Source organism: Equus asinus, chromosome 7 (assembly GCF_041296235.1).
Source record: "Equus asinus isolate D_3611 breed Donkey chromosome 7, EquAss-T2T_v2, whole genome shotgun sequence".
NCBI lineage: Eukaryota > Metazoa > Chordata > Mammalia > Perissodactyla > Equidae > Equus > Equus asinus.
In genome coordinates, this window is record NC_091796.1 from 99,347,416 (window position 1) to 99,365,080 (window position 17,665).

Below are 17,665 nucleotides of genomic sequence, written 5' to 3' on the forward strand. Positions count from 1 at the left end.
GCTGTCTGGTCCAGTGGATGTTGCCTCCTAAATAGCCCTTGAATCCATCCACTTCTCCCATTCCCACTGCGACGGCCCTAAACCAGGCCACTGGGCAGCACTTACCTTTCACCCAGGGTTGCCTGAGAAAATACAGGACATTTGTTGAATTTTAGATAAATTAACAATCAATTTTTTAGTATAAGTATGTCCCAAATATGGTATGGGATATACTTATGCTAAAGATTGACCCATTGTTTATGTGAAATTCAAATTTAACTAGACGTCCTGTATTCTTATTTGCTAAATTGGGTAACCCGACCCTGACCAGTCTCTTTGCTCCACCCTTGCCTCCCTGAATCCAAGCTCCACGTTGGAGCTGGACTGAGATTTCTGAAATGCCAATCTGAGATCATGTCATCTTTTGCTTAAAACTTTCAATAACCCCCAGCGTCCTCAGGATCAAGGCCAAACTGCAAGATGTTAGTACCTACAACAGTGGCCTCCCCTGGGGCTTCCCTCCCTGGGCTTCTCCCAATGCCCCATCCTCTCCTCCAGCCTCGGGGCTGTCCCCTCTGCCAGGACACTTCTGCCCTGCTTGCTTCCTGCCTCCTGACTCCTCCTCGTTCATGTCTCAGCTGCGAGGCTTTGCTGACTCTTCCACCAGGTCCCATCTCCAAGCTATTTGCTCCTGCCTATAATTACTTGTTTAATTATCTCTCCAGTGCCACAGTGACAGTGCTATGAGGGCAGGGACCATTAAGTCCCTTGCACTTAACATACGGCCTGGCAAACAGTAGGTGCCCAATAAATGCTGCCGAGTAAATAAGCGAAGCTGTAGGGACTGACCACAGTGGGAGGTTAGCATGGCTTGGGTCTCGGGTGTCTCCTCATCAGCACAGGGACCCAGAGGTCCAGATCAGAGCCTGTCTCCCTGACGATTGCTTTAGGAGGACGCCCACAAAGATGATGGCTTCTGGCATCTTTTATGGAGACAGGCCAGCACCACAGTAACTTGATGAGACACACTCCTGTCACACCTAATAAATTTGCCAGCCTGTCATCCTCTTTGCTTGCAAAAAAAGGAATCATCTGGAAGTGAACTTAGAAGAACCCTAAATCACAAAAGCTCAAAAATCTCAATTCCAGACACATTAAAGAAAAAAGAGGAGAGACTAGGGAAGGCCCCCCTACAACCTTGTGGCAATCCAGATGTCATCTGACTTTAATGATTAAGTTACTCATCCTCCAGGCAGAAGCCAGAGGCTTTGGGAAGATTTCAGAGTAGGACCTGATGCCTTGCGGACCACCAGTCTCTTGCTTCACCAATTATCCTGTTAATTACAGTACCTTGTTATGCCAGTCTCACCCTTCCAAATGTTTACGACTTCAGGAAATTCTCGTGGCAAAAAGCTCTTGAAAGCACAGATAGCTCTGAGTTCTTTCTCTATATTCCAGAAACTCCTCTGACGTGACAGATTTCAACCTCTCCACTTAAACGGAAACATATATCTTGACGCACCTTCTTTTTTCCTCTTCTCCCTTCTGGTCCCTTGGATTCAGCTCTTTTGCTTAAAAACCAGATCCATCCACACTAAAGCCCCTCTTCCCTTGGCTTCTCAGTCCCTATCATTTGTAGATTAATTTTTCCAGAGCCTCCAGCCAAGATTTACCCATTCTACTTGCCTAGAGGTTTCTTTTTCTAATTGATTTTCACGAAAATTGATTTGTATTGAGTAACAGCATCTGACACACACACTTCCTTGTGTAAGTACTGCCTGGCTGAAGGACACTGCTCAAAAATGAGCTGTTTTCACAAAATTATTTCTTTTGGTGATGGGGAGGTCGCAGGTCTGCTGTTTCGATCCTCCTAGTTCACAGGGCACAATGCTAGTCTTGGAGTCCGGCGACATCATCATGTCGCTCTCCATACTAACTGAAAAAGTCTCATTGGAAGAGAGAAAACTGTAAACCGATGAATACTAAAATGAAGCGAACTTAATATCTGAGATTCAACTAAAAGTCAAACAAGCGAAGCTGGTCCCAAACTGCCCAAGTGTTTAGAAGTGACAGAATCCTGAATCCTGAGGAGGCACAGCTGAGTTAAATAACTGCGGTTTCACACATTAAACAAAGCTGTCAATTCCAAAAGGAAAACAACCGTGAGTGAGATACAGACAAGCCAGAGAAGAGAGCAGAAGATGGGCCTGGCGTGGGGGTGGGGGGTGGACCCCCGCCAACCCACTCACTCAACCAGCATCCTCTTTCCAGCATTACAGCTCCTGGTTCTCTCCCTATGGTCACCCAGGCCACCATCCAAGCTGGACCAATGGAGCTGGTTCCCAGCAGGCCCCCATCGCTTGGGACAGCTGAAGGACCACAGCAGATGGGCAAGCAGTCTCATCCCATCCTTTCTTCCTGTCACCCCCTACTCAGGGCAATCATCTGAATAATCCCCAGCCCCCAAAATGCCACCAGGAGCACATGAAGCTGTAAATACCACAGGGTGGGATATTTCAATGTCCGAAACAGTAAAAATGTGCTCCAGCACCTGCTGAACCACTAGCAATTCAAACATGTCAAACAGACAATGCAGTGATCAACAGAGTACCTGGCCAGCCAGTCCGAAGAGCAGCATTACTGTTACTAATACAATCAGGGCAGCAACAGCTACCATTTAATGCTTTTTATGGTCCTGGCACTGCGCTGGGTAATCTTTACTTGCTTTATCTCATCAAGTACTTATAATAGCACGGTGAGGAAGAAGGAACCAAGGTTCAGAGAGGGTTAAGTGCATTGCCTAAATCCCCCAGCTGGTAAGGGGCTGAGCAGGGGCTCAAAATTCAGAGCTGACACCAAGTCCACCTCTTTATTGCTCCACTGTACCACTGATCGTGGACATTCTGGGAGGTACTAGGGACCATCCCCTCTAAACTTCTCTCCAAGCCCAGCAGAAGTAACTCCAGCTGGTGGCTGCCCTGCCTCTGTCCTTGGGGCTAGGGAACCCTGGGAGAGAATTCCATCCACAGGCACTCCTTACCGATGGACGAATGTCAGTTTTTTTCTTATATTCCCCACGAGTGGCCATACACACAATCTGTTCACATGCCCAACTCCACCACCTATAAGAAGCACAGCCCCTCCTGTGTTGAAGTCTAGTTTAAGAAGGCGAATTTGAAGTTTACTAGTGGTTCTGGTGGCAAATAAAGGATGTATAGTCTTGGGATCATCTTTCCTTTTAAATTTGTAAAACGCTCTCAGGTTTCTTCCCCTGCGTTTCTGCAAGATTTTATCCTCAAGAAGGCAGTGCCTAAGCCCTTTCTGTTGCAAGGCTCTGTCCTGCAGGCCTTAGCAGGCCAGACTGAAGCCTCCCGCTGGAGTTTCTTATCTTTTCACTGCCAGAGTGTGGGGTGCTCTAGCATCTTTTCTTTTCCCAAACTCTTCCCCAGGACCAATCAGAGGGGTGGCTGCAGGAAGCTGGGGTCGTGGGAGTGAAGTGACCCTCCCCCACCCCGCAACCTGGTCCTACCCCGGAGGTCTCCCAGCCCGCGCAGCCCGCGCTGCGGCTCACCTGCACGAAGCCCCAGAGCGGGTGGAGCGCGCAGTGCAGCAGCAGCGAGGACCAGCAGCAGCCACGGCGCAGCACCAGGTCCCGGAGGAGCATCTCGGCCCGCGGCGCCCGCTCTCGGGGCGAACTGTTAGGGGAGCAAAGTGCGGGTCAGGCGGGCGCCGCGCGGGCACCATCGCCGGCGCGCACTCGCACACGTAGCAGTACCGGTTGGGTGGGCACGCCCCGCACCCTGGGGCACCCTCGTAAACCAAGCCTGCCCCTTCACTCCAGCTTACACACTCGCTGACCCTTCGTGCACACTCACAGAAGCCGGCATCCCAAAAGTCACACTCTATTCTGGTGCACACCTCCAGAACCTTGCGTGTATGACTTGGCCCTGTGCACACCCCCAGAATCCCGCGTGCACCCCTTGGCCCCATACACACCTCCAGAAACAGCCAAGCATACTTACCGAGCCCCGTGCGCCTCCCCCAGAAACAGCCATGTACAACTCACTCCCACTGTAACCACACTTCAAACCCGGCGGCTAAGTAAGCACACTCACTCTGCGTGCACACCCACAGAAACAGCCGTGCACACCCACCGACTCCTGCCTGCACACTTGCTGACCCTGCATGCACAGCACCACGGAAACACTCGCTGCGTGCACCCTCTCTGCCCTGGCGGTCTTCACTGCGCACACTGCAACATATGCACCTCCGTGCGCACCCCATTTGCCCTGGCGCGCTCTCCCGAGCCCTGGCCTCCCGCCTCAGGGCGTGAGCTTCCCCCATGTCTCCATCTCCGCCCGCACCCCTCCAGTGCCTCACGCCACCTTGCCTGGCGGCGGCCCCAGCCGATCCTCGGCGCCGGGAGGGGAGGTCCTCGCTCCCCTCGCGGCAGAATCTGTTCCCGAGCCGCCGGACAGCCCCCATTTAAAGCCAGCCGCCTCCCCAGTCCCCCGCCCTCTAGGCGGGGCCTTGGTCCTCACCCTGGCGACTGCGCGGGCGCCTGGGGGCTTCACATGCCGAGGAGGAGCGCCGGGCACTGGAGCAAAAGTTTGCGCGCGGCTTGGGCCTCCGGGGCGGCTGAGCCGGGGGCCCGGGCGCGGCGCGCTCGCACAGGGCGCGGGGGCGCGGGGGCTCCGGGCTGCGCCTGGCCGCGCTCGGGGCGGGAGAGGCGGCACCCCGCGCCCAGGCCCTGGGCGAGCTGCCGAGGCGGAGGCGAAGGCGGGGAAAGTCTCCTCCAGGCCGCCTGGAGCCGGCAGCGCGTGCCCTGCCCGGGTCCCCGCCCTTCCCGGTGGCGCCGCGCGGCTGCCCGGGGCGCGGGGGTGCCCGAGCTCTCCTCTCCAGTCACGCCGGCCCGCGGGAAGCGGCAGCGAGAGGCGCTGGCCGGGAGCGCCCGCTCGGGCAGCAGGGCCGCGGGCGGAGGCGAAATAAATAATGCACGAAAAAGGAAAACAGACGTGAGCCTCGCCAGAGCCTCGCCCGCCTCCCGCCCGGGCTGCGCTCCCGCCCGCGCTCCCCGCCGCCGCCGCCGCCGCCGCCGCCAGCGCCGCTGCAGTGATTGCTCGTCTCCATCTAGCGAGGCTATTGTGTATTGGGCGCTTAATAATTTATTCACCCGCGAGGAAGAGGACTCCAGGCTCCGGGGGGTCTTGCTCCTTGCTTGCCCTCCCCCCAAGTTTCTCCGAGGCGGCGGGAAGAGGGTAAAGACTGACTTGCGGAGGCCCCTTTTTGCGCTTGGTGCTTGCGGACTCGCCCCTCCCCCGCCCCATTCGGAGAGGGCGTAGGCTCCCGGGCTCCAAGGTGCAGGCCGCACCTCCCGGGCAGAGCCCAGGGCCGGGTTCTCTCTTCCGTGCTCCCAGGACTGGGACCTCTCCAACCGCGCGGCTGCGTCTTGGAAGGAGTTGCCGACGGCCCTCGGGAGGACCTCTCTACCGCTGTTTTTTCTCTACCAGCTCAGACTCCTGTTTGAGGCAAGATTATCAACAAGTCGGTCGCGAAGTAGCCCGTTACGTTTCTTTCAAACAAGCTGCCCCTGGCCCCACAGGCCGCACCACAGGTAGGCGCAGCCGCTCTGCTCGTCGGGTGGAAGCGCTTGGCAGCGCTTTGACTGATGGGGTGGCCTTCCAGAAGGCCCCCCGAGGCATGGACAATCCTATTTTTAGGTTGGGCAGGGGTTCTAGGGGCTCAGGACAGAGAGGAGAGTCAGGCACTAAGGTCCATTCACTAAAGACACATTTACTTAGTTCCTTTCCCCAGTCTCTGTGGGCGCCCTTCAGTCACCCCATATAAACACACGCACTAAGTATAAACTGCTTGCTCTGCAAACCGGCTTTCAGACCAATTTGCTAGCAACCTCCTTCACGCAGAGTGCTGACCCAAGGCTCTTCTCCATACAAACTTTGTAGAGCCACATCTGAAGCAGTGAGATGCTGGGGGACAAACGTGAATGAAGCCTTGTCCCCTCCTAGAGCTTGGGATCTGATCTGGGAGACAGATAATAAAATCAGCTGTTCCACTGTCCGCTGACGTCCCACGGTCAGCTGCGGCGTGAGAAGGGGCCCGCACTGGAAGTGGAGGACAGAGCGAAGGCTGGAGGCAGGAGCAGTAAAGTCTTCCAGGATAAGAGGACCTGCTGGGAGTCGGGGCGTGTATTTCAGGTGTTGGGAATCCCTTGGGGAAAGATGTGGAGATACTGGTTCGTTTGTTCATTCGTTCAGTTATTCATTCATTCCATACATGGTGTCTGTGAGCACCTACGAAGGGCCAGACAGAGGGTTCGATGCTGTGTATCCAACACTGGACAAATCAGATCTTGTTGCAGCCTTTAAGGGGCCCATCATCGAGGAGGAGGCATGGGAAGAAAATATTGGTGTGGGTGGGGGGCTTCCTAGATGACTTTCTCTCACCAACAGTTTGAAGCAGGAGAATGAGGCACAAAATTGAGCCCTATTGGTCGTCTGAGGTCAAGTAACACTGAGTATTTTCATGTCTTTCCACTTAAGCCAGTTGGGGTATTTCGTTCAGTACACAACTTCAGTCCTTAGATATGACCTGTGGTTTATACATGGAGCTCTTTGCCACTTAAAAATGTTTTTTATATCACATTTTAATTCAGTTCTCACAGCTCTGCGGGGTAAATGTAATTGCCCCATTTGACAGGTACAGAGACGTGACCTACCCAGGATCACACAGCTGCTCACCTGGATTCAGAAGTACTGACCCCCAACTAGAGGTTCTGTACTGTGGGAGAACCTGGGCAGGTTTTGCGTGCTAGAAAGCCTGCAGTATCCGTTCTGGTCTTTAATATTCCTGTACTGGACTCAATCTAGGCACCTCTTGAGCGTCACCTGCCCCCACATCCTCTTGGTCCTCCTAACACCACGGAACAGCACAGCCTCCCTTAGGTTGAAGCTAGGCTCTGTCACCAGCTCCCTCGTGCCATGGCAGGACCTAGGCAGGCTCTGACTCCTCTCACCCCTTCCAGACTCAGATGGCAACTCACACCACGGTACCTGAGATCTGCCTACACGGGCCGGATAACTACTCAGAAATGCAGGGAGTTAAACCTTGGGGCAAATTTTGACCAATGAAAGGCGAGAGATGGGAGGGACACAGCATATGGATTGTAGTGATTCATTTGCGCTGTCAGGAGATGTCCAGTAGGCATGCGTGAGCAACGGGCAGTGTTTCTTCTGAAGATGTGGCCCGCTCAACACACAACCCTGTATTTACTTCCTTCCTTCTTGGCTTCACTTCTCTTTTCCTCTTATTTTTATGGCCCTAGGATTGTATCCCTCAATAAAGTATTAGCAAGCAAGCATTGCTTCATGCTCTGTCTCCTAAGGACCCGGGGAAGTTGGTACTACAAGTGTCCCTAGAAAGCAAATCTTTTGGATGGGACGTTGGAGCTGAATTTCCCATCTATGTGGAAGCAAGAGAGGCCCCGTTACTGACGGTAAGCAGGGTCTTACCTGGCGTATAGCGACTTTACAGTTTCTAAAGCTTCACTGGCAGCTAATTGGAATGAGATGCAGGTAGAAAGCAAGGCTTTGGGAAGTCAAGTGGCTGCTGCACTATGTCAATGTGGGGAAATGATAATCATAAAGATGGTGGGGTTAGGTGGCTTCTTCTGACAGTACTGGAGGTTTTGCAAAAAGAAGACAATAGGCTCAGAGAAGCCATTTGCCAACTTAAGGCATGCTTTATGAACACTTTAAGGACATTCATCTCTTGACATCCACAAGACTGACTGTGCTGAAAATTAGGCTCAGGTTCTGATTGTAAGGGTGGCAGAGCCAAAAAGAAGACTAACCGTGCAGCCACACAGGTGTCCTATGTCCAAGTCAGGGCTCTGATAGGGAAAGACTTGGACCTTGTGATCTGCAATAGAGGTAAGAGGCATTTGGGTGGACAAACCTGAAAATCTTGGACCTAGAAACCTTCCTAAATCCTCTGGCTGGTAGAAGCACCCTTTTTCCCTTTGTCAGAATGGAGCAGCTCCCCTTGCCCTGAAGACCAAGCAGTGACCCCATTGCAGCAGGTGCTTTGCAAGATGGTGCTTGTTCCCTTGACAATAGCCTACAGTGAACAAGATGCCAGAACTTCTCTGGGACAATATTGAGAAAAGGAACAGAAGGCTCAGTGAGGTGCGAATATCAGAATCGTAAGACCTGAGAACCCACCACCTGACTATGTTTCCTGGGATCGCCCAGACAACATTCCCTTCATGGAGCCGAAAGGAAAAGCCCTGGTTAGGGAGGTGTGGGGAATACCAGCATCTTTGAGAAGTTCAGCGATGGTGATCCTCTAAATGCTGGGTTCAGTGCTGGGAAATGGTGGGGAAATTGACTCCCTGGTATCAATGGGAGTTAATGTAATGGCAAAGGCCAGGTGGCCTACTAACTCCTGAGAGAGAATGGAGCATAATCACCATTTGGATGCAAGGTTAGAGTGGCAGTCAGATTGCCTTGAGCCATAGATATCTATATCAGTGGCTAATAGATCGTGATGTCACTAGGGATAAGATCAATGGAGAGTTGACAAGGGTATTGCTCAATTTGTATAAATTTTTTTTTTAAAAGTCAAGAATCTAAGAGCTGATGATGACATCAGCTACTGCAATGGAAAATTTTCTATTTGTTCACAGGCCAGAGCCCATTGATTGAAGAGGAGGCTGGGTTCCTTTGAAGAAGGATCATGCAATGCCACTGTCATGAGCAGCAGCAATCCCACATGTGATAGAAGTGGTGCATTTAGGATCAGGCTCAAGCAGGTCCAGAAGGAACAGGTAAATGACCTAAACAGATGGCCCAGATTCTCATCGCACCCACCTCTGTTGAAGTTCTTCCTCAGTGTATTCCTATAGGCTCAAAGGGGAGTTCACTATGACAGTGTGATGGAGGACGAAAGGACCAGGGCCTCATTTACATCCAGGTCAACACAATAGATCAGTGCTAGTTGGGAATAGACTACTGTTGCATTAGATCCCCATTCAAGGGTGGAAGGAGAGGTGGCCTGAGTTGCAGACATCTGTGACTCCTGTGCAGAGATAAGCAGCTTGGCTACTTGTTTATGGAAAGATCAAGACTGAAAATTCAAGGGCATGGAGGGCAAGTAAATAGTAAATGGATAAACTCATGGGAGTGGACACAAAGGGTAAGGGTCTTTCTGCCTCATCCTAATGCTCACCAGAGAGCATTCATTGCCAAGGAGGCCCTCAGCAATGGGACCTGATGACTCATCTTATGGAAGTCAACCAGCCTCTGTCTCTGGCCATCTTAGTGCTTTTCTGAATGATGGCATGGTCTGCTGAAGGCTCAGCTATGACATCAGCTTGGAGACAACAACCTATGGGGTTGGGGCGTTGTTCTGTATGTAGCGTGAGTTGATAGATGTGTCTCCAACAGTTAGATACACAAATCTGGGAGCCAAGGAGTGGAAGTAGGATTAGCCCCTCTGAGCCCAACTGCCAGTGAGATTCCTGCAGACTCTGTGCTTCTCGTTCCTGCAAACTTAGACTCTGAAGGGTTAGAGGTCCTGGCTCCTTGAAGGTGAAGCTTCCACCAGTGAAGACAATAAGAGTTATACTCAACTGGAAGCTGTAACGACTACCTGGGTACCTGGGGCTCCTTGTGCCAGTGGACCAGCAGTCCGAAGAGGATTTGCCATACTGGTAGGGTGATCATCCTTGTGTGGATCTAGGCTGGCTATTACACAGTGGGCACAGGGAAGAGCGTGTCTGGTGCTAAGCACTGAATTATGTTCCCGTGAAATTCATATGTTGAATTCGTAATCCCTAATGTGACTGTATTTGGAGATATAGTCTTTAGGAGGAAAGATTAATTGAAGTCATAAGGGTAAGGCCCTAATCCGATAGAGATCAGAGCTCTTTTTCTTGCTCTCTTTGTAGGCTCAGAGGAAGGGCCATGTGAGGACAAGGCAGCTGTCTGCAAGCCAAGAAGAGAGCTCTCACCAGAAACCAACTCTGCTGGACTTTTAACTGGGACCTCCAGCCTCCAAAACCGTGAGAGAATGAATTTCTGTTGTTTAAGCCCCCAGCCTGTGGTATTTTGTTATGGCAGCCCGAGCTGGTGCTCTGGGATTCACCGGGGCTTCCCTGCTCAGAGATAACCATGAATGGGTGATTGCAACATCCACAGACCCTCCAGGGAAGAACCCCAGACAAGCTGAAGAGCTGACCATTGGAATCCAGAATGGGAAGTGTGGGTGGGGGAAAGATGATGGTATCAATTATGGCCCTAGGACCAACTGCAGCAGTGGGACTATGGCTTGGTTTGCTAACACTTTTATGTCTTTTTAGGAAGTTACAATTGACCACTTCAAAAATTGGACTTTGAAATTGGTGACATTTTGGTCTCAAGCTAGATCCGTACATCATAGGATGTGAGCAGCTCTGAATAATGCAAGGGGTGGACTGTATTGGACCTCACTGGACCTCCAGCCTCCCCAAGGGTAGAGCTGAGCTTCACTGTGGCCTCCATCATGCCCACCTTGGGAGGGGCCCCAGCAGCAAGAGAGGCCAAGTCCAGCCTGACGATGCTCATGGTGATTTTGGCTCCCACCTCAATCCTATACTCAGATGAAGCCTGCACATCATGGGGAGTGGGATCTGACTCCCCCAGCAGCTGTCTGTAGGAGCCAGTCTGAAAGCGTGGGGGTGTTAACTCCCTGTGTTAAGAACTTTGATCAATGAGAGACAAGGGTCTGGAAAGATCTGGTAGACTGTCCCCCTTCCCCGTCCATGGTTCCCTGTGGCCTGTTCGAATCTGTCTTGTGTGACTGAACGATTAGCTGTGTTCTGTGGCAAAACTGTGGCCAGCTCAGTGAACGCGCCACATTTGACTGACTTCCCTTCCTTCCGTGCCTCTCTGCCTATTTTCCCTCACTCTTTCAGACCTGGGATTGCACCCCCAAAAATGCACCCCCACTTTGCTTCAGGCCCTCTTTTCTGGGCAACCCAGGCTTAGACAAGTTCTTAGAGGTTTCATGGGCTCTAGATGTTGTGACCAGATGCATAAAGCAACACAATGGCAACCAGGATATTTTATATCTGAAACATCTGTACAACTGTAGCGAATTGGAAGAAGTGGTTCTGTAAGCATCCAGATGATTTTCCTGAGGCCTCCGCTTTCCTGTGAATACAGGCAGGTTCTAGGGGGGAGGATCTCATGCTGGTCAAGAAGACAAGCTCTTGAATCAGCCTGCTTGACTCTCACTAGCTGTATAATCTTTGGAGGCTGTCATGACCTTTAAAGCCAGACTCCTTTCTCTTGTCTATCAGGAATTATAATAGTATTTAGATATAATTAAATCAAAGAGTTCTTGGAAGGATTAACTGAGAGAATTCATATAAACACTTAGCCTGGCACATAATAATTACTCAAAAAAGGCCATCTCTGATCATTTTGAAGGAAAGAGGGGCAAAAAATGCTGCCCTTTTGCAAGAGTGCTAATTGGCATCAGAAATTCTTTCTGAGTAAAACACAAGAAAAACAAAGGAAACACTTTATGACCAGGAAAGGAACATTCATTATTGAACCATGAAATTATGCAGGCTAATTATGTTTCAAAATGCTGCAAATAAACGTACCGTTATTGAAAAAGACATGGGTATTGTCCAAATTGCTCATTACCTCAGCTTGAATTAAATGTGTAATTGTCAATGTCACATTTTACACGTCAGCTCTGACTGTCCAGACAGGACGTTTTCCTGATTGACCAGAGCTGGGGAGGGGAACCCAAGTCTCTTCCAGGCTTTATCCAAGACCTCACTTGTCCTTCTGAGGTTGGTCCCACACTCTGGCTGGTAACCTCAGAGTTGAGCAGGATTCATTATGAGGATTGTATTGGGAGATTTTATCTTGCCCCAAACTCTGAATTACCTCTTTCCCCAAGATCATTTTGGTCCTTGCATCCCTTTCAGCCAGATGTTTGGACATGGAGGAGAGTCAGGAAGAAGCCCAGATTTTAAACTTTAGTTTAAAACTATCTCTATCTTCCTTCCCTTGTCATCCTTTCTTAAATCCTAAGAAAGGACCAAAACTTGGGAACAAATTTTTGGGACTGGGCATGTTGGTAGCAGAGCTGGGCCCAGTGTCATTTTCCTACATCAAAGTAGAGTCCAAAAAGATTTGATCCAAGAGAACGTTTGATTGGAACCGCTTGGCGGGCCACCCCTGGGCCAGCCCTGGACTTGGCTGGGCCGGTCAAGTCCAAATGCCAGCCCAGCTGGGAGAGCCGGCTCCATCTCTTCTCTTCCACGTGTTGGGCCAAGCAGGAGCCAACAGAATGAAGGTGGAGCCTGCTCTCCAAGATCTCACATTCTAATAGAGGGAGGAGAAGCATGCATGACTCCTTAACTGCAAATAGGGCCATTTCTCTTCCCTGCTTCAAACTCCCCAGAAGACTCTCTAACAGCACCCAAGCACCCCCAACCCCGCCGCCTCCCCATTCCCTGGCCCCTTTGTACTTTGTGCTTCTGCAGTTCCCAGCATCCACCCTGCTGTCCACGCCTCTTTGCCTTGCTCACGCTGTTTCCCTGGTGGAAAATCCCCCCTCCTCTTGTCAGCTTGACCAATTCCTACACAGTCGTCCCTGCCTCCCTTCCCTCCGTCTTATGCGCCCCTTCATCGCGGCACCCATCCTACTGGACTCTGATTATCAGGACACACAGACTGAGTGGAAAGAACTCTGATTTCGGTGTCGCTTGAATCTGGGTCAAGTCTGGGAAGTTCTCTGAGCCTCAGTTTCCCTGACCCTAAAAAAGGATGCTGTTGCTCACCTTGCTGGGCTGAGTTGAGAATACTAGAAATAATGCATGGAAAGCTTTGAGCCCAGTGCCTTCACGGAGCAGGCCCCCAAGAAGTCCCATCCGTTTTATCTAACTGCAAGTTTGTCTTCTCTCCTCACTGTGTAAGCCTTGGGGAAAAGGGATCTGTTTTATTCATCGTTGAGTTCAGGCACTTGGCAGCACCCTACATCTACTAGGAGCTCTGTAAATATTTGAGAGTGACTGCACAAACCCCATGCCGCTGGACCTATGGGGAAGGGACCCCCTCCCCTCTTGAACTTACCTTCTCAGCACAGTCACGTGCCGTACAACGATGTTTCAGTCAACAGCTGACCGCGTACACAACAGTGGTCCCATAAGATCAGTACCCATACAGCCTAGGTGTGTAGCAGGCTGTCGCATATAGGTTTTCGTAAGTGCACCCTATGATGTTCGCACAATGATGAAATCACCTGACGATGTGTTTCTCAGAGTGTCTCCCATTGTTAAGTGACACGTGACTATATGTCTTATGCTTCCTCCGTCCTCCTTGCTATTTCTCAAACCCTCAGGCCCAAGGCTGCCTTAAGGCCTTGGCCTGGCTGTTCCTTCTACCGGAGACACCCTTCCCTTGATATCAGCAGGGCCCACTCCCTCACCCCTTTCAAGTTTTTGCTCACGTCCTTTTTTAACAAGACCCCCTGTGACCGGCCTATTTAAAATGTTAGCACTTGCCCACTGGCTCGCCCCTTCTCCCTACTTTGTTTTATTTTCCTCCCTAGTACCTATGCTTTCTACTACATGCTTCTTTGGTTAGTATGGTTAGTTTGGTTCTAGCTCTCACTAGACTCTAAGATCCATGAGACCAGGGGGTTTGGGCTCCTCTGTTTGTGGTCCGGAGCAGGCACTTGCTGCATCCTGCGCCTCATCCCCTCCACCCACCTCTTGTTTCAGCACAGCCATGATGGACAGCTCCCCTGTACCCTAGGCTCCCCCCCTCCTCCCCCAGCCCAACCGGGGGGCAGCATCTCTCTGCTTTTCTGCCTGACAGCCCAGGAAGCCCACCTAGCAGACAAAAACTAGAAGCGCAGGAGGTTGAGGTCTCCAGAACCATCTGAACAGTAGAGTGGGGTTGTGGACACATGCCCCAGCCTCCCTTTCTTTGAGGAAAGTTCCCAGGCTCATTCTGTGCAGTTCTTTGGGGTCCCCAGTGGACAGAGGCCCGATTGCCCACAGCCTTAACTGGTCCTGCCTCCTCCTTCTGGGCTTACTTCCCAAATACATCACCTGCGTCAGTCCTCGTCTCATGCTCTGCTTTTGGGAGAACCCAAACTAAGAGACTGCCACAGAGCCACGATTGACCTACGCTGGCCCGGGACATATATGTTGAATGAAAGAATAGAAAGAGAGACAATTTACGAAGTTTTACATTTTGCATTTCGCCTTATGATGAAATGTTTGGGTGACTTTTTATCATAGGGAGACCTTGCGGAACTGCTTCTTGTTTACACTAGGATTTTCGGGGAATGGCTTCTGCCTGGAAACCTGTCTGTCTTGGAGCTTTGTAGATGTTTCAGGGAATGAGGATTTTGCCATTTACTTTTGTCAGAAATGTCAGAAGCATCCGGGAGCTTGAAGATCTCCTGCTAACACCTGCGTTGACCAGCCCGGCCGGCACTCAGTTATTCGTTCTAACTTTTCAAAGAGCATGCCTATCTCAGAGAATGATGTAGAAGGAGCAACATGGTCTGATAGTCCCTGAAAAGTGGTTGAGATAAGCCATGCTCATTTAGGCACTCAGCAAACACGTGTAGAATGCAGATTATGTCCCAGCCTTGGGCAGTGTGATCAGAATTGCCTAAGACGGGGTCCCTGCCTCCCTCCAGGAGCTCCCGGGCTGGTGGAGAGAGACAGAGAGGGGAAGAGATGATTATAAAGAGGGTGTTAGAAGCGCTGTGACAGAGGTGAGCACGGGCTAGAAGGAAGAACCTTGTGTTCTCAGCGTCTCGGCACAATCGTACTTTCTGCTGTGGATTGACCAAACTGCCGTCTTCTGCACATGTTTGCTGTTTACGCCTCCCTGCCTTTGCACATGCGGTTTCCTCTGCCTGGAGTGCTTTCCCTCTGTCTTCCTGGCAAAGTCCTAGTCATCCTTCAAATCTCAGCTCACATCGCTTCCAGGAAACATCACCTCCCCTGCCCCCACACCCCCCCAACCTCATCCCGTCCTTCTCTGTGCTGTCTGTGGTCTGCGTTATAGGGACATGTATGGCTGCCCTTTGTACCCTCTTGTGCGAGTAATTGTGGGGACTCATGATTTGGGGAAAAGCATACTGACTCTGGTATCACACAGGGCTGGGTTTGAACTTCAGTACCGCTACTTCCTGGCTACGTGCTCTCAGGCATGGCTGGAGGCGAGAGTGGGAGAGCACGAGAGACAAGCTAGGCCTTGCAAGCCATGCTGAGACATTTGGAATCCATTCTGGGGGCAGTGGGGCAGCCCCGATTGGTATTAAGCAAGAGAGTGACATTGTACATTTGTGATTTACAAAGTCACCCTGGCAGCACTAGGAGGAGGGGTGTGGGTGAGTGTGTGGGCAGATGGCAGGCAGGCAGGCCGAGTGCTGGCCAAAAGCCTGGACTTAGAGTCACACAGTCGAGATTTGAATAACAGATTTTACCTAGCTGTTTGATCTCAGGCAATCATTTAGACTCCCTGAGCCTCAATTTCCTTACCTGTAAAATGGAACAATAATATTACTTTCTTTGCCTGGGAAGATCACCAGAGTAGATAAATGGGAATGGGTTTTGTCAACTCTAAAATACCACACAAATGCTAGACAGTTCAGTCATCACAAGGGGCTTAAACATGAAAGAAATTTATTTCTGGTAAAAGAAAGTCTGGGGTTAGTATGGTGCTCCACAGAACAGAGGCCAGGCTTTTTTTAGCTTGTTGATCTGCCATTCTCAACATGTAGGTTTCTTTTCGTCTCTTGGTCCCAGATGGCTGCTCAAATGCCGGCCATCAGATCCACATTCCAGCCAGGAGGGAAGAGGAAGAGAAAAAGAAGGGTATGTTCCTCCCTTTGAGAGCACTTTCTGGAAGTATCAAATGACACTTCTGCTTACATCCTACTGACCTAGGCCTAATCATATGACCCCAGATAGCTGCAAGGGAGGTTGTGAAACAAACGCATTTCTTAGTGAAGGCAGTCATATGCCGAGCTTAAAATCAGAGTCTCCATTACTAATGAATAAGAGATATTGATACTGGGGGGCAACTAGACAGCAATTTCTGTCTCGTCTTTTAATGATTTGCATTGTGGAGTTTCATATGTTGGAGTTTTTAAAAGTAGAGTGTGTGTAACCCATACAAGACAAGAAACAGCAACCCCAGAGGCAGGGTTGCAAGAAGGATGCTTCATTATGTTACACAAGAGCCTCAAATGTACCCTTTTTCCCCCAATAATGGGGGCCCTTTTCTGAGTCATACTCCAAGCAGAAAGAGACACTTACCTCCTTAAGGGAAGCTTGAAAAGCCCCTCCTGTTGACATAATCGTGACGAGCAGGACAGAGAACAGCCTCACGGAGTTCAGGTCACAGAGGCAGCAGCTGGCGGGGTGGACCTTTGGGAGGACAGCAAAGCCTTCATATCAGCCAACCAGTGAAGACACTGAGCCTTGAGAGAGAGGGAGAGAGGGCCCCAAACTAGAAGCACCCAGCCCATGCCGATGGCCTGGGACCAGACAACCTGCAACACACAGGAACATCTCCTTGGAAGACCAGCTCCTTTCTCTGAGCCTCTTGGTACTTCCTTTGTGAGAGCAGGAGACTGAGACCAGACACCCCAGACCTCCTCTGGCATCCGTGTCCATACCTAGCAGAGCATAGGGAAAACTTTAAAAGAGCCCCAGAGTAAAGAATTCTTTCCGGGTTCTTTTATCTTTAGATCCTTAGACTGCATAGATCCTTACTAGGCTATTAGAATGAAGATGCTGGTACCCAGAGTAGGTAAACCAGGTAATAAGGATGACTAACATTTCTTGGCTGTGTACTAAGCACCAGGCTCTGTTCTAAATATATTACAGTCTTAACTCCTTCAATCCTCACGGCGACCTTATAAGGGAGCTACTCTTCTTGTCACCTTTTCATAGAAAGGAAATAGGCAAAGAGCAGTGAGGCTGCATCAGTGGTTCCTGTGTGTGGCCCCTTGCTGCATCCACCCCCTTTGCCATCTGATGTGGTCCTGCCTTCCCACTCTGACTCGGGGCCCCCGTGCCCAGCTTTGGACCCACAGGATGTCTCAAGTGTGATGCAAGTGGAAGCTTGGAGGGTGCCATGTCAAAAGCAAATGGGTTTGCTTGCTTTTGTTTCCCTGCCCGTGGCCAAGGGAAAAACAGGCTAGCCTGCCAGGAGGTGAAAGACACATGGAACAGAGGTGAGTTGCTTGAGTCACCCCAGCTGAGGCCACTCTGGATCAGCCAACAGCTGGCTGAACCTCAAGCCTGTGGGCGAGCCCAGCCAAGATCAGCAAGGCAGCTTAGCTGATCTGCAACTGACAGAGGAACGTGCATGAGCAAGCCCACCTGGAGCAGCAGAGCCCACCCCAGATCAAGGGGGTCCTGCAGAGTCAGGAGCTAAGTAGTTATTTCTCGTTGTACACCCCTGAAGTCTATCAGTATTATCGTGACGGTAGATCGCTGATGCAAGCGGTTACTCAGCTTCCCAGCTGATGGTTGGTGCAGCCCGGAGTTGAACCCAGGCTCTTTGACTGCAGAGCCCACACTCTTAGAAACTATTCTACTCAGGAGTTGGCAGACTATGGCCTGTGAGCCAAA

At 50.9% G+C, this 17,665-nt stretch overlaps 1 protein-coding gene across 4 annotated transcripts in view; it reads right to left on the minus strand.

Moving 5' to 3' along the window:
* Positions 1 to 4,661, minus strand: part of PRIMA1 (proline rich membrane anchor 1) — a 62,288-nt gene extending 57,627 nt beyond the window's left edge. For 3 of the 4 annotated variants that reach the window (XR_011504739.1, XM_070514227.1, XM_070514225.1), the window contains exons 1-2: positions 4,521 to 4,661; positions 3,551 to 3,674 (exon numbers count right to left, since the gene is read on the minus strand). Coding sequence is in view for 3 of the 4 variants with exons in the window: in XM_070514227.1 (XP_070370328.1) it covers positions 3,551 to 3,643 (93 nt within the window). In the remaining variant the exon portion in view is untranslated. Of the gene's footprint in view, positions 1 to 3,550; positions 3,675 to 4,364; positions 4,491 to 4,520 lie in introns of those variants that run through there. The other variant, XM_070514226.1, reaches the window with a different exon arrangement.
* Between the last annotated feature and the right edge of the window lie 13,004 nt (positions 4,662 to 17,665).